Source organism: Galeopterus variegatus, unplaced genomic scaffold, assembly GCF_000696425.1.
Source record: "Galeopterus variegatus unplaced genomic scaffold, G_variegatus-3.0.2 Scaffold3414, whole genome shotgun sequence".
Lineage (NCBI taxonomy): Eukaryota > Metazoa > Chordata > Mammalia > Dermoptera > Cynocephalidae > Galeopterus > Galeopterus variegatus.
The window spans coordinates 48,957-64,800 of record NW_007729525.1 but is presented as its reverse complement, the minus strand read 5'-3'; the positions used below and the strand labels follow the sequence as shown (position 1 = coordinate 64,800).

At 49.8% G+C, this 15,844-nt stretch overlaps 1 protein-coding gene and 1 pseudogene across 1 annotated transcript; one reads left to right on the top strand and one right to left on the bottom strand.

The window, feature by feature from the left end:
• The first annotated feature begins 16 nt into the window (after positions 1-16).
• Positions 17-2,154, top strand: LOC103600673 (annotated as a pseudogene).
• Positions 1,824-15,530, bottom strand: SQSTM1 (sequestosome 1). The gene is made up of 8 exons (XM_008584974.1): positions 15,241-15,530; positions 13,099-13,194; positions 12,382-12,611; positions 12,141-12,282; positions 11,044-11,121; positions 4,310-4,524; positions 3,787-3,982; positions 1,824-2,624 (listed from the first exon to the last, which is right to left on the bottom strand). Exons 1-8 carry the CDS (start codon positions 15,443-15,445, stop codon positions 2,467-2,469), a joined length of 1,320 nt encoding a protein of 439 aa, XP_008583196.1. The 5' UTR covers positions 15,446-15,530; the 3' UTR covers positions 1,824-2,466.
• Between the last annotated feature and the right edge of the window lie 314 nt (positions 15,531-15,844).

Here is a 15,844-nt window from a genome sequence, read left to right as displayed (position 1 = left end):
TGGGACAGAAGGACACATGGGGAAGGTGCCAGCCAGAGTTAGCAACAGTCTGAGCACTAAGGTCTGTCGTCCCTTCTTTTTCTTTCCCCAAGACGGCTGGATAGTTCCTCTAGCATGTGCCAGGGTAGTTTAGGTCATAAAGCCCTTGCTGACACAGCTATGGTTGCCTCAGAATTCACTGGACCCAGAGTTGGAAGGCCTTGGTTCAAATCCCAGTTCTGACATTTACAAGCCTTGGACAAGTCACATCACCTCAGTGAGCCTGAGGTTTTCTATATCTGAAGAATCAGATGGCAATACCTACTTTAGAAGGAAGTTGTGAAGATTAAAACAGATAAGGCACGTGGAAATGACCAGCACAATAGGTAGTAGATAAAATACATTTAATAAATTCTAATTAAATAAGTTATCTGATCCTCCAGAGGTTCCCATTCTGAGAGTCATGCCCTATAGCTCCTGCAGATGTCAGCCAAGGGGCAAGTAGAAACCACAGCGGAGTCACACGGCAGTTTGACGAATGTGGTGTGCAGAGATGTGTGCAGGAATGGCGAAGTGTCAGGGGACAGAGGCACAGGGATGGACAGATCCTGAGCTGGCTCAGTAGAGAAGACCACATGAGGAAAGAGGGATCCATACATCACCACCAACATCTTCTTAACACCAGACCTTCTTAAAGTACAAGGGAGAATGGATTCTGCCTCCATCCCTTTCTAGATGATCTCTAGGGCCCTTCCTGCCTGCATCTCTTCAGGCACATGACTCTCAGGTCCCCAGGAGGTAGATCACCTGATGACATGAGAATGTCTTCTCTTTTGGAAAGCATGGTCGTGGATTAGTGGGGCATTTTGGGGTGAGGGATGGAAGGCACTTATTCACTTTGCTAATCCTCAAAATTAAAGTACATCCCTAGCCGGCAACGAGGACATGAGCGTAAAGCACCAAGTAGAGGCCAAGATGTGACAGGCCACCTTCTTGGATTCTCTTTCAGGGCTATGCTGGCCTGACCAGGAAGGTGAAACAAGGCAGCAGCCACTGCCTCCAGGAGAACTCTGCAGACTGCAACACCGGGGAGCTTAGTGTTCCTTGGAGGAAACTACCAAGTCCTGCTCGGCAGGTTAAGGCCACATATTCTAAATGGGCACGATTTCTCTCATCACCTGGAAACAGCTCACATGTGGACACAGAGTTACCCAGACCACTGCAGAGGAGCCCCACACCAGCCAGTCCAGCACAGGCTCAGCAAGGGACCCCCCAGGGCCCAGACCCCAAGGGTAGGCCACCCCAGCAGGCCCACTGCCACCGTTCAGCTTCCTCAGGCCACACACACACTCCCACACTCAGGTCCGAGAGGTCCTGCAGCAAGACCCCCAAGCAGTCACGGGGCACAGGGCCTCCTTGGGCAGAGGGTGGGTCTTTGGTCCAAGTGGCACAGAAGCCCCCACCCATGCAACTATGTCATCTCTTTACAGCTGGGGAGGACTTTGATGATGATCTGTGAACTGAGACTAGTGTCAGATAGACTTGTCCCATAAGCACCGCCCACCAGTCTTCTGCTGCCAGAAACAGGGTTCCGCTAAGAGGTTTTTTTTGTCCTTTTTGAGACCGGCCGCGCCTCGCTCAGGCGGTGAGCTCACCGGTCATCCCTATATAGGATCCGAACCCGCGGCGGGAGCGCCACACCCTCCCGAGTGCGCCACGGGCTCGACCCCGCTAAGAGGCTTTTAAATGAGTGTGATTTGTGAGAACAAGCAAGAGCCAACAGTAAACATTACTGTTAAACAGATCCTTTCTCTCCTTGCAACCCACAGTAAGGACATTGTTGATTAAAGTGCTTATACCATTTAATTATAGGTCGTTTACAAATATGATAATTGGATGGCTACAAAGGGTTTTAATTTTAAAAGCAGTTGACACATTTGGAAGTGAGAGAACGCTGGTGATTATGAAACAAGGAGGCAGTATTCAGTGAAAACCAACATCAGACATTTCCCATTACAAGCCCTCTCCATCCCCTGGAGCGTTCCCACAGTGCAGGCTGTCCCAGCCTCCTCTGCTGGCTCCCTGACAAAAGGCTGGCCGAACTCTATTGAAAAATCAGAATATCAGTTTTCTAGCAGAAAATAAACAATTTCAGCGTACTAGTAGCCATTTTTTTTAAAAAGGAAAAGCAGATGGCCATTAGGTGGGGTGAGAGCACAAGCGTGCTGCAGCCTCCTCCCCAGCAGAGGCAGCAGGGCTCGCTCCGGACCAGGAAGAGGGTTTTGTTTCTCAGACATCAACACACTTGGAACCCGCCCCCACCCCATCACCTGTTCTACTGCCCTAAATGGCTTCATGCATCCCCGCCCCCCAGATTCTGGAAGAAGAAAGCAGAGAAACAGGCTCTTACAAAGGTCCTGCTGTTCTACACTAGTTCAACGCAATTATGAGATGAAAAAGGGACGTGGAATAGATGAGCAAAAATGGTCACAAGGACGGTGGGTGCTTTGAGTACTGGATGGTGTCCAGAGCAGCCCCGATGTCATAGTTCTTGGTCTGCAGGAGCCTGGTGAGCCAGCCGCCTTCGTCAGAGAAACCCATGGACAGCATCTGGGAGAGGGACTCAATCAGCCGGGGGTCAGCCTCTGCCAAAACAGTAATGGACACCATGAGGCGAGCTGCTGAGCCCATGTGACCCAGGACAGCAGCAGCCTGCGCTCAGCCAGCAAGTACCCAGGGCCTGCAGGGTCACCCCTTCCATGGGACTTCCTGAACCCTCACAGGGACGCTCCAAGGGACGGTGGGCAAGTTTTTTCTGTAAAGGGCCACAGTAAACATTTGAGGTTTGCTTTGCAGAGTAGTTTCTCGGTCTCAATTACTCAACTCTGCCCTTTAGCATGAAAGCAGCCGGATGATACGTAACAAATGAGCATGGTTGTGTTCCAATAAAACTTGATTTATGACACTAAAATCTGAGTTTCATCTCACTGTCATGTCTTTTCTCTCAAAAATGTAAAGATCATTCCTGGCCCCTAGGCCATAGTTTGCTACCCACTGCTCTAAAGCAGAGAAGCTATATACTGGAGCCCAAGATCCAAAGTGAACCCACAGACAAGTTAGTCACTTGGATATTGTTTTATACATCATTGCCATATGACAATAATGAACCGGAGCTGGGTACCAGCTGCCTCTTTTTTTTTTTTTTTTTTGTCCTTTTTGAGACCGGCCGCACCACGCTCAGCCAGTGAGCGCTGTGAGCGCACCGGTCATCTCTATATAGGATCCGAACCCGCGGCGGGAGCGCTGCTGCACTCCCAGCGCCGCACTCTCCCGAGTGCGCCACGGGCTCGGCCCAAGCTGCCTCTTTTATTAAGGGTGTGCTGTCTGGGTTGCCAGAGTCCCCAGCCCAACCTACTGCCTGCCCCCCACCCCCCACCTCCATGTTGGCTTTCTGGCTCCTACAGGGAACCTGCCTGTGACTCCTGCTTTAAGTCAGCACTCTCTGTGAGTCCACTTTCAGTAGTATGTGGCAGTGCCACAGCCAGTGCTGCCTTCTACATCACATCTTCCTTCTGCATTCTTGGTTTGGGTGTTAAGTTCCAGAAATTACTAAAACTAGCTGAGCTTACTATTGTTCAGTAAGAGCAATAACATAAAAAGACAAAACCAACTCCTAATTTTCTCTCATGTCAGTACACAAGCCTCACCGTAGAGAACATCCATCCTGTTTGTGTTGCTAAAATTGGAAGGTGACAGGATGCCCTGAAAGAGAAAGGCTGGCATACAAAACCTCTTGCAATCACTTACCTGGTGGGAGATGGGGGTACAAGGCAGCTTCCTTCAGTCCTGTGGGTCCTTCCTGGGAAGGGTCCAGAGAGCTTGGCCCTTCAGACTCTGGCATCTGTAGAGACTGGAGTTCACCTGTAGACGGGTCCACTTCTTTTGAAGATAAGTGAGTCCAGTCATCATCTCCTCCTGAACAGTTATCAGACTCCATCTGTTCCTGGAACAAAATTCACTGTGAGCACACAAGGGACATGAGCCACAGGCCAAGCCTGACCACAGCACTGGATCCTGGAAAAGAGCTGGGGTGTGTGTGAGTATGCGAGTGTCGGTGAGCATGCAGGGCTGGCAAGGAGCTACAGGTGAGAGTGAACTACTCGCAAAGATCAAGTATATTTTTCTTAACAAAGTTTCAGCAGAAGGTTTACAGAACAACTTAATGCAGACACCCCTCTGCAGCAGGAACAGGGCCCTTGGGCTGCATAAGTGCTGGGGCAGAGCACGCGGCTGGCCACGGGGGCACTTTGTGGGAGGGGAACAGGCTTGCCTCAGGCTGCCCTGCGGACTCCAGGGCTATCTTCTTCATTTGCTCTGCCAGAGACTGCTCCGTGCCCTCCATGTTCCCATCCAGTTTGATGGGCTCAGAAGAGCAGCTGCTGGGCTGAGAGCTGCACTTCTCTTCTGTGCTAGAGCTCTCTGGAGACATGGGTGTCAGGCGGCTTCTTTTCCCTCCATGTTCCACGTCAATATCAACTTCAATGCCTAGAGGCCAAGGAGGAAACAGAAAGCTGTAAAGTCTTCCAGAGGGCATTCCTGCAGTTAGGATCTAGGCATGTGGGGACTGCGGGCTCACGAAACTTTTTCATTCAGTCCCCTGAGTCTACGGACACAGGCATTGGGCTCTGCTACAGAACTCAACCCCAAAGTCACACAGCCATATGGAGCCTACCAACATGCAAACCCATGAGTCAGGAGCAAATCGATGGTCCCCTGGGATCTTCAGGGTCCCAAAGCTGAACTGCTTCTCCCAGTATCCTGGCCCCAAATCTCCTTGGCTTCTAGAAACACTCTCCTGACATGTCAATCATACTGGACTTTTCCCATCCTCCAATTTAGTGAAACATTAACCTCAGCTAACATCCAAGGTCAGCTTCTGAGCCAGAAAGTCCACACAGAGAGACCTTGTTTTTCTGAACCACGCAGGACAATGGGCTTAACAGCGGCAGCCAGGACCAGGCCCTCAGAATGGGGGTGGGAGGAGCCAAATACCACTGAGGGACCGTGCTCACATGTCAGGGCCTTGTGACATGACAAAGACACACATTTAAACACTAGGATTCTGCTCGGGGAGGTGGAAAGACTGTGCGTGCCAAGTGTGAGGCCCATGAGGCTGGACAGCACAGGCCCAGCCTGCCCACCATGGGTGCATGCTCACACAGGATGGAGGGAAGGTCACCTGCGATAGTTTTTAAATTAACCTAAAGGACAACTGAGCTGGGCCCACAGCTCAGTCAAACCACTCTCGGAGGCTTAGAGTGAACTCTCCCTCCCTCCCGCAGAGCACAGCCCATCCTGCTCCTTCACCTCGCGCTGTCCCTGCTTGACCAAATTTGCCTGTTTCTTTCTCTCTCTAGATCAGTGTTTACCTTCCCTGCCTCTCTCCTTCCAAAAACTCAATTTTCGGTTGAAACAACATTCAGTGTTTATGTCAGTATCACTATATAAATATTGTTCTTTGCTGCGCCAAGTAATGGAGTTGATTATTTCCTTATATAGTTTTTTTTGTTTTTTTCTACCATTGACAATGCCCTCTTTTTCCATTTGCTAAATTTTCCCTTGTTCTCCCACTAAGTGTCTACAGTCTTCCACACAGGTTAAGTCTATCAGCTACCCCACTGGTTCTGGATTTTTCCTTGGAGAGCACACCAGGGTGTGCTCCAGCCTGGACTAGCAGCTCTGGGCAGGGGCAGCTCCAATACTGTGCCTGCCTTTTCTCTCATCCTGGCCACCCCCTCTCCCTCTCCTGTGTCAGGTCTCCTCTTTTCTAATACCTCTGTTCTTCATTCTGGGTTTATTTCTTCATTTGGTTCAAGCTGGGGTATAATTATCAAGACTTTACATGCCAGAAAATGACCTTTGTTCTGCCCTCATACCTGATCATTTTAGCTGGGTATAGAATTCTACGTTGAAAAACCATTTTAACTCAGACTTTTTAAGTCACTGGTTGTGTACTGTCTTCTAGCTTCCCACATTGTGCTCTTTGTATTCCCACACTTTTACATAATATAGAGAATCTGTCCCCAACGTTCTGACACTTGACAACAATAAGCTTCAGTGTAGGGTCTTTCTCAGTCACTGTCTTAGGCATTCAGTGCCCCTTTCAATCTATGCAGGCAGTTTTTTACTTTAATTACCGTTTGGTTGGTTGGGGTTTTTTTTTTCGTAATAACTTCGTATAGCATACATTATACGAAGTTATACGAAATGATGATAACAGTTATTAAGTCTTTACCATGTACCAATCCATGGGCTAAACATTTTAACTGCATCATCCTGTTTAATGCTCACAAGTCTGTTGTTTTGTTTTAGAGGTGAGGAATTAGGGCTTACAGAGGTTTAGTGAGGTCACAGCAAGTTCAGTGGCAAAGCCAATGTCAAGCATCTGGACCACAGTGCCTGGGGGGGGGGGGGGGCCTGGCCTGTACAGGGATCAGAACCTCTGACCTTGGTATTACAAGGCACACCCTTTCAATCTAGAAGTCAATGTCCTTAGTGCAAAGAAACCTTCTTTGTATTCTATGTTAATTTCTTCGTTTCAGATTTTGGTTCTTTTTCTGGAACTTCCTATTCATCTAATATTGGGCTTCTAGAATTGATTTCCTACTAATTTTCTCTTCTTTTCTCTCTTACTGTCTCTGCTTTTCTTTTGGAATATTTCCTTGAGACAATGTTAGAATCTAAGCCTTCTTTTGAAGTTTTCTTTTTCTTTTTTTTTTTTTCTTTTAATTTTCAAGAACTTTCTTATTCTGTTTCCTGTTACCCTTTTTATGGTATTCCATCCCTTTTTGGTGGATACAATACTCTTTTGTATCTCACTGAGGATATTAACATTCTCTTCCCACGTGCAGAGGCTTTCCTCAAATGGCTGCTGACCCATGGCTGGCTGATCCCAGCCAGGCACTAAGAGGTCGACAGGAAGCCCTCTCTGTGAAGCCAGGGCCATCATTAGCTTCCTATCTGTGGGGTAACTGGGGGCCCAGCTGGCAGGAGCTAGAAGACTCTTCCCTGGGAGCATTCAGCTTCCCCTTGACAAGGACTCCCTACTCATGCCCGGCCAAGGAATCAGACTGCCAGGCCACTGCTCATTCATGATGCCCAGTCCCAGGCAGGTGCCTCGGCCTGCCCTCTGTCTGACAGCTGAATCAGATCCCTGGGTCAGGTGCACCAGGAATTAATCATCAGGTCTCCTTAACCTGTAAGGAGTGAAAGGGGCTGTCTACTGGCTGAATGGAGCCCTGGAATCTGAGTGATCCTTCCCAGAGGGTTTCAAGCCATCCCCAGTTCCCTGGCCCTTGTCAGTCTCACCTCTCACTTTTCCGGGAACCTGAGCAGACAGTCTTGCTTCTCACCAGTATTCCCTGTGCAGCCACGTGGGTTTCTGATGTTACCACCCCCTCATCCATTTCCTATCTTCCAAAACCTGAGGACATCTTTCTGTCTTATCCTCTATTACTTTCTTTCCCTTTTTCTTTGCCCATATCTTTTTGATTAAGCCCTCTACTATTATTTTAGTAGAGTCTGAGGAGGGAACCAAGATAAAAGCGGGCTTAACTACAAGTGCCTCCATCTGCAATATTTAAATTTTTTTCTCCTTTTTCCCTTCCAACTTTTCATTATAAAAAGATTCAAAGCTACACTCCCATGTTCTTTGCTGCATTATTCACAATAGCCAAGATATGGAAACAACCTAAATGTCCATCAACAAATGAATGGATAAAGAAAATGTGGTGGAAGAGGAAGGTTAAAAATACAAAGAAAAGGGCCGGCCCGTGGCTCACTCGGGAGAGTGTGGTGCTGATAACACCAAGGCCACGGGTTCGGATCCCATGTAGGGATGGCCGGTTAGCTCACTGGGTGAGCGTGGTGCTGACAGCACCAAGTCAAGGGTTAAGATCCCCTTACCGGTCATCTTTTTAAAAAAAAAAAAAAAAGAAAAGAAAAGAAAACACGGTATATATACACAATGGAATATTATTCAGCCTTAAAAAAGGATATCCTGGCATTTGCCACAACATAGATGGACCTAAAGAACATTATCCTGGGTGAAATAAGCCAGACACAGAAAGAAAAATATTGCATGAGTTCACTTATATGTGAAATATAATAAAAAGGTCTCAAATACACAGAGAATGAAACAGTGGTTACCACAGGCAGGGGTGGGGGAGGAAATGGGGAGATGTAGGTCAAAGGACACAAAATAGCAGATATGCAAGATGAACATGTCTAGGGAGCTAACGTACAACATAAGAACTTAATAAAATTGTAATAGGGTTGGTTTGTTTTTTTGTGTGTGGCTGGCCGGTATGGGGATCTGATGTATTAGGGATTTTTGCTAAATTAGATTTTAGTTGCTCTTGTCACACAAAAAAAGTAACTACGTGAGATGATAAGATATGTAAATCTCCTTCACTGTAGTAACGATTTTATTATCTAAATGTATCCCATAACATGTTGTAAACCTCAATTATAGCAATAAAATTTATTATTAAAAAAAGCTCAAGGGGCCGGCCTGTGGCTCACTCGGGAGAGTGCGGTGCTGATAACACCAAGGCCACGGATTCAGATCCCATATAGGGATGGCCGGTTTGCTCACTGGGTGAGCGTGGTGCTGACAACACCAAGTCAAGGGTTAAGATCCCCTTAGGGATCACTTTAAGAAAAAAAAAAAGGCTTAAAGGCTTAAGCAAAAGAAAAGTTGAAAGAATAGTACAATGAACACCCATATTTTCTCATTCTTTTTTAAATGGGTGAATGATGTGACTCTTCTGTAAATGAGATCAGAGAGAATACAGAATTAGAGTTTCTCCAACTCAATAATTAAACCCTGAGATTTCAGGGTTTATAGGACTATACAATGGTCTATGACCTGCTGGCCCCAAAGCCTCTATGTGTGTGTGTTTATCAAAGATCCTATGACAAGGAAGTCCTAGATCCTGTGCCTTATATTCTAGATGTCACTAACATGACGCCGGGCGAGCAAGTCCTGGGCCTCAGAGGTGGACTCATTCAGCTGGCTCTCACAGCACTACCCAAAAAGGCCTCGGCTCTTTACTTGAAAGCCACTGACTCTGCACACACTGCCCGCTGAGAGGCTGTTGACTCGTTCCCCTCTGAAAACAGTCCCTTCTATACCTTAACCTGTAAGTCATCCTGCTGTCAGTACCTCATGAAGAAAAAAAAAGGAAAATACCCGCTAACTTCAACAACAGAGTTTAAGCCATTCCTCGAATGGCTCTCATCAACTGAAACCACTCAAAGTCACGTTTTACTAAAACTTTCCTTGTTTTGTAGAGCTTCTGGCTCCTCCCTAGTTAGCAGAAAGCAATTCCATCCACTTTAAAAACCTGAAAAGGCCTTTATCCTACTCCCAAAGACCTCTGAGCACACTTCCACAATTTTTTTCGTATGTGCCAGGTAGGGAATCCAGGTCAGTTCTGAGATACTCTGTAAGCACAGAGGGGTCTTAGGATAGACAGCAGGTGGGACCCAGAGTCACCTGGGAGGCCTCCAAAACCTAGCGATCCCAGGCTCCACCAGGACCCACTCACCAGGACCCAGGAGATGGAATCTGTGCCATTTTAAAGTTTCCACCTGCACCCTAGACTTGGTTTTTGACTTCCCAGGATGTCTCATTTGTTCTTATAGTAAGAGACTTTGTTCTTTAAAATAATAAATTTTAATAAAATTTCCATACACTAATAATATACCCCCCAAACCCTCTGCTGGTGATTCTGATGCTCAGCCAGACTTGAGAACTGCTGTTCATTTACTCATCCTTCCAGAGAAGCTGTCCACGGCCCCCTATAGCCTGTCAGTTGGATGAACATACCTCACAATTCAACTTCAGGAAATTTTACCATGTCTACAGGGTTCAGGCACAGCTTATCTCCTGATTACAATCTGATCACTGCTCCACTATTTCACCCTTGGAAAGCATTAATATAAACTCTTTTTTCTCATTCTCTCAAGAGCCTCCAACTCCAATCCAGAAGCCACATATGGTCTGAGCTGTTTAATTTAGCAGCAATGCCAAGATGTCACTGCTGCTTCAAAGGTGTATCCTGGGGCAGGGGAACATGAGCAGAAATGGCCTCAGGCAGGGGCAGATGGCAGTCACACCTTGTAACTACAGGATGCGGTGGCGGGCAGGTGTTGGACACCCCTCCTTATCAGCATACTTTCAGACATTGGACACAACCTTTGGACAGGCTGGGTGGACACTTTCATCCACTACAGCTGCAAAGATTAGCTCTCGTTTCTAGTCTGCTATCGTGGATCCATCAGAATCTTGAACCAGAAATCACCTTCATTAGCTGATTCTCATGCCATAAGCCTAGCCCTGCAACACCCACCTCCAGACCCATGGACAGAGTAGGTGCTTTCTAAAGCCACAGGGGGTATACCTCAGAGTCTGGCCTGGGTCAGGCCACACCATTCTGAACACTGTGGCTCACCCACCCCAGCAGGCCTACTCCACCCTGAGGCACCTGCCTCCACTGCTCCCTTGTCCTCAGCACTTGCGTGGGCCCAGCACACAAAAAGCACCCAGGAAAGATTTGAGGGTTGCAAACAAAAAGGAGGAAAAGATAAATGGCATCTCAACTAACTACTACCCAAGTCTTCAAGTCCAAATCCCAAGGCTCAGCTTAGGGGAAGATGTCTTGTTCCTTGAAAGGAGGACAAACAGTCAGAAGTTGATGGGCCACCCTCCAACCAGAGCCTGGTCATCCTCCCTATGGGGATTATCCCAACCAAATGCCGGCTGATTCCACCTCATTCCATGTGGAAAGCTCAACAATTTGTCAGGGAATTCAACCTTGAATTGCCTGTGGCCTAGCACGTGGCAAAGGTTGATTTGAGGCAACACAATCAGTCTCAAGGGCACATCAGTTACCTATTCCTCTGCAGTATCCCAAGTCAAAGTTGCAGAAAGGCCATGTACACACTGAGTTACCAGTGCACTGGCCTGATCTCATAGGACGGATGAGGAAGCTCACTTACCCAGAGGGCTGAGAGCAGCTGCCACACTCTCCCCTACGTTCTTTAGGAAATTCACACTGGGATCCTCCGATGGACCAGCTTTGATTTTTACAAACAAAAATAAAGAGATCTTTAATTCAATACCCTTGATAAACATCATAGTCCTACCACCCTAATGCCAAGGTTCCTATCATCCCAGGTTATCTCCATCCCAGAATCCTCATCCCAGCAACACACACTTGGTGCTTCCTATTTTCCCCTTCCATTCTGCAGCTCCCTTTTCCCCCCATGGGCCACATCCTGGTCCTCCCATCCTCCAGTATTACTGTCCTTTCATCTGTGACACTGATACTCAGTAACTCCACAGGGGCTCAGTGCACACAGTGTATAAATAGTGACCAGGTCCTCCTAGATATTTTTTTTTTGTTTTTTTGTTTTGGCTGCTGGCCAGTACAGGGATTGATCCCTGAACCTTGGTGTTATCAGCACCATGCTCTACCCAACTGAGCTAACCGGCCAGCCCAGTAATTGTTCTGTTTTTTTCTCCTAGATACATTATTTACTCAAAATCAAATATTCTCCTCACCTTTGTCCCGAAGGATGAGGTGAATCATAGGACACAATAAGGTTAATAAAAACAGAATAAAACCAGAATCCAAAAATCTAGAATGCAAAGCTACAGGTAAGTTTTTAACTTTGTGACTATGTTTTAAAAACACTGAGCAACTTTGGCTCTGACTTTCCTGACATTCCTGACATCTACCACAGAAGAGAACCGAGCACATCATAGAGATCCAGGGACCGAGAGGGCCCCCTGCCTGTACCTCAGTGGCACCTCAGGAGGGTGGCCCAGTGAAGCAGGAAGGGCTGAGTGTGTGAACTAGTGGCCTCTAGCACTTAGGCACCTCAGTTTCCCCATTTGTGAAATGGAGATATACTCCATGCGCTCTGTAGACTTCTTGTGAGGATTAAATGACAGGGATGGCTGTGAAGTGGCAGCAAGAATTCAGGACACGGGGAAAGTCTGACTAAGGTCCTGCAGCTCTGCCAGCCCTTCCACAGCACACACGGGCTGTCCAGCACCCTCCAGCCATTCAGCAGCCAGTTCAGAGCCTCACCTGATTCCGCTGGGGGGCTGGGGCGGGCATCCCCCGCTCGAGGAGGACGCGGGCTCCAGTTCCCTGGTGGGCCCATCTCCCAGCCAGGCCACCTAAAATGCCCGTGTTTCAGCTTCCGGAGCCAGCGGCCGTGAGAGAAGCCCTGAGGGATGAATAAGCAGAGGAGCAGGGCAGTGAGGGGCAGGGGTTCCTCCCGCCCCACCCCACACCCAGCCTAGGCCTGCATACAGGGCCTACTCACTTCCGAGAGGTGCCCAAAGGGGCTGGGGAACACCAGCTTGCTGTGTTCCCTGTGCATGCCCTTCCCCTCGCAGGCGCCACACAGGTCATAGTCCGGACAGACGCTGCACTTGTAGCGGGTTCCCACCACAGGCCCATTGCACCCATCGCAGATGACATTGGGGTGCACCATATTGCGGGGCAGCTCCTGAGCACATGGGGGGCGGTGGTCCCTCCGGCACTCCTTCTTCTCTGCAGAGAGGGTAGAAAGAGCCTTAGGGTGCGGCCCTTTGAAGTCCTCCCCCTCCATCATCACTGCAGGGCTGTCACAGTAAGCAAGGCCCCTGGCCGTACTCTCCAGCATCAAGTCCACAGGGAATTCAGTGGCTTGGGTGACAGCAACACAGCAACCTGAAAACCTGCTAGGAGGTTCCCAGTCCCTGCGCCTGATATCCACAGGTGTGGCCCAGGCCGCAGAGAAGCAGCAGAGAGCCGTGTCACAAACCTCTGGCCTTGTTCCTCACCAAACCCCCAAAGCTGCTCCCAGCTGCACAGCATCAGAGCCCGCTCCCTAGGATGAACATGGACTCTGCTTTCTCAGGCCAGACACAGCTTTGATTATATTCCTGTATTCAAGAGCCCTCAGATTCCTGACCCCTTCTTTAGAAGAAAGTCAAGGCCCGTTTTCACTCAGCAGGGAGCACCTGGCTTCAGGCAGCACCCCAGAGCAGCCCTTTACCTTTAATGTAGATCCGGAAGATGTCGTCCTTTACGTAGGACATGGCCATTGTCAGTTCCTCATCACTGGAAAAGGCAACCAAGTCCCCATCCTCATCTGGATTGTTTAAAAGACAGCATATGAGCACCCAGGAAGTCTCTGCTGGACACAAGCTGCTGAAATGCACTGAAACCGATACTAAAGGGGCACCTTCAGGGCTAGAAACTGCAGCCCACCTGTTTGAGTCAGGGGGAAGCAGGGGCGAGAGGAGAGACTACCAATGCACTCTGCCACCACGAGGTAGAGAGCAAGTGCATACAGGGGCAGCAGCAATAGCTGGCCGCCTGTAGATCAACCTCAGGGTCAGCTGCCGCTTCAGATAGGTGCCACCTCAGTCCACATCTGACCAGGCCCAGGTCCATTTTCAACTGTGGGAGATCCCCACCTGTGACCTGCTCCTGAGCCCAGCCCTCCAAAGGCTTTGGGCTTCTTACAATTTAGGAGTAAAGGAGATAAACCCACCTGGCTACTTCCTCCCCTACCAAAGGTTAAAAAAAAAAAGTATTTGTACATGGTCTCTAGTTTTATGTTAGCTCAAATAGTTTTAAAGCACCACCATGCAGGCCAAACCACACCATTCCTCAGGAAGCTGCACCAGGCCTGTGATCACCAGAAGGAAACATCTAACATAAGAACAGGGCAGTGCCAAAAGGTGCAAACAAACCAAATGTCTATTGACTGATGAACAGAAAAACAAAATGTGGTATATCCACATGTCTGAATGTTATTCAGCCACAGGAAACGAAGTATAACATAGATTAATCTTGAAAGCATTGTGCTAAGTGAAAGAAACCAGTTACAAGTCTACACTGCATGATTCCATTTATATGAAATGCCCAGAATAGGGAAATGAATAGATACAGAAAGTAGATTAGTGGTTGGGGTGGAGTGGATGGGAGAATGGTGGTGGTGGTGGGGATGACAGATAAAAGATATGAAGTTTATAAGGTGATTAAAAAGGTTCTAGGGGCTGGCCAGTTAGCTCAGTTGGTTAGAGCATGATGCTATAACACCAAGGTCAAGGGTTTGGATCCCTGTACTGGCCAGCCACCAAAAAACAAAAAACAAACAAACAAAAAAGATTCTAAATTGGCTGGCCCTTTGGCTCAGTTGGTAAGAGGCAGTGTTATAACACCAAAGTCAAGGGTTCGGATCCCACTGCCGGCCAGCCACAAACAAAAAGAGGTTCTAAATTGATTATGATGGTTTAACAAACCTAAGAATATGCTAAAACCATTGAATTGTACACTTTAAATGAATAAATAGTAACGGTTTGTGGGTTATAACTCAATCGAGTTATCACAAAAAAAATTCTCTTAAAGTACAGGAGCGGGCCTCTCACGCAGGCAGCACCCCTGAGGGAGGTCCCAGCACTGCCCCCTCCCAGTCACTCCCAGGGGCGGGCCTTTGCCGCCTGCCTCCCTCCCTCCCTACCACCACCTCCCGTAACTCCACCCCCAGCCACCAGTGGTCACACTGCGCAGCAAGGAACTAAGCTAGTTCCTGGGTCCCCCCACTAACACTTCTAAAGAACATTTTGATCTTGTCCCTCTCTCTACTGCCAATGGGATAACATCCGTACTCAGCCTGGCCTTGGGCGTTCTGCGATCTGTCCCTGACCTCTCCTGACCTCCTCCCAGGCCTGGCAGGCCAGGCCTCACTGCCCTGAGTCCCTTGCACCCCCGCACTTGTTTACCCCCGTCACTCCTCTCCCTTCCCGGCCCTTCCGGGGCTATATCTGAACCCACCACCTGGCGCAGCAGTGTAACCTGAGTGCCCGGCTAATAACCCTGTCCCCTCGGCCAGCCCGTCCTTGCCAAGATCTGCAACATCATGGCGGGGGGAAGGGTGGTACCTTACGCCCCCAGGCCTCAGAGCCTCGCCGGCAGAGCCTGAGCGCCCCTGGCTTCAGAAGGGCCGGGCCTTGGTCTCCACTCCTGGTTACCAGGCTGGCACCTGAGGCCGAACTGGGGACCCGCGCAGGCCGCCGCCCACCCTGTGAGTGGTCAGTGCAGTCCCCCCCACCACGGCCCACCGGGCATCGACGGGAAGTAAGGGGGCAGCCATCCCGCCCGGTAGGGCGGCCGCGGGAGGCCCTCTCACCACGGTAGTGCGCATGGAAGCCGCCGGGCCGCAGCGCGGGGAACAGGGCGGCCACCCGGTTCAGCAGCCGCTCGCAGGGCCCTGGGCCGGCCGCGGCCTCGGCTTCCGCCTCGGGCTCGAGGCTGAAGCAGAAGCTGAAGCGGCGGATCTCGCGCGCCGAGTCCTCCTTGCCCAGGAGGTAGGCCTTCACGGTGAGCGACGCCATCACTGCGGGCCGGGAGCAGGAGCGGCGCGGAGCAGCGGCGGCTGCGGGGCGCGCGGCTTTTGTAGAGCGCGGGAATCCCCGCCCCGTCCCGCCTCCTGGGGCGGGGCCTGCTCGCTCCCGTTCCCTCCGCCGCTTTCGGGGCCGCCGCGCGCGAGCCGCCCTGCTGGGGCCCCGTCCCCGCTTTCCCACTCCCCGCTGCCGCCCTCACAGGGTCTCTCGGGCCCCCTCGTTGCAGACTCCTCTGCTCTCTGCCCCCAGTGCACCGGGAACTCCAAGAGACCAGCCCCGGCACTCCGACTTCTGGGTCTGGGCTCCGGCCCGGGGAAGGGATAGGCAGGGGTCCCCCCCCCAGGCCCCTCGCAGGCATGGGCCTGGCCGTGACTCAGCAGTGTAGTCGCC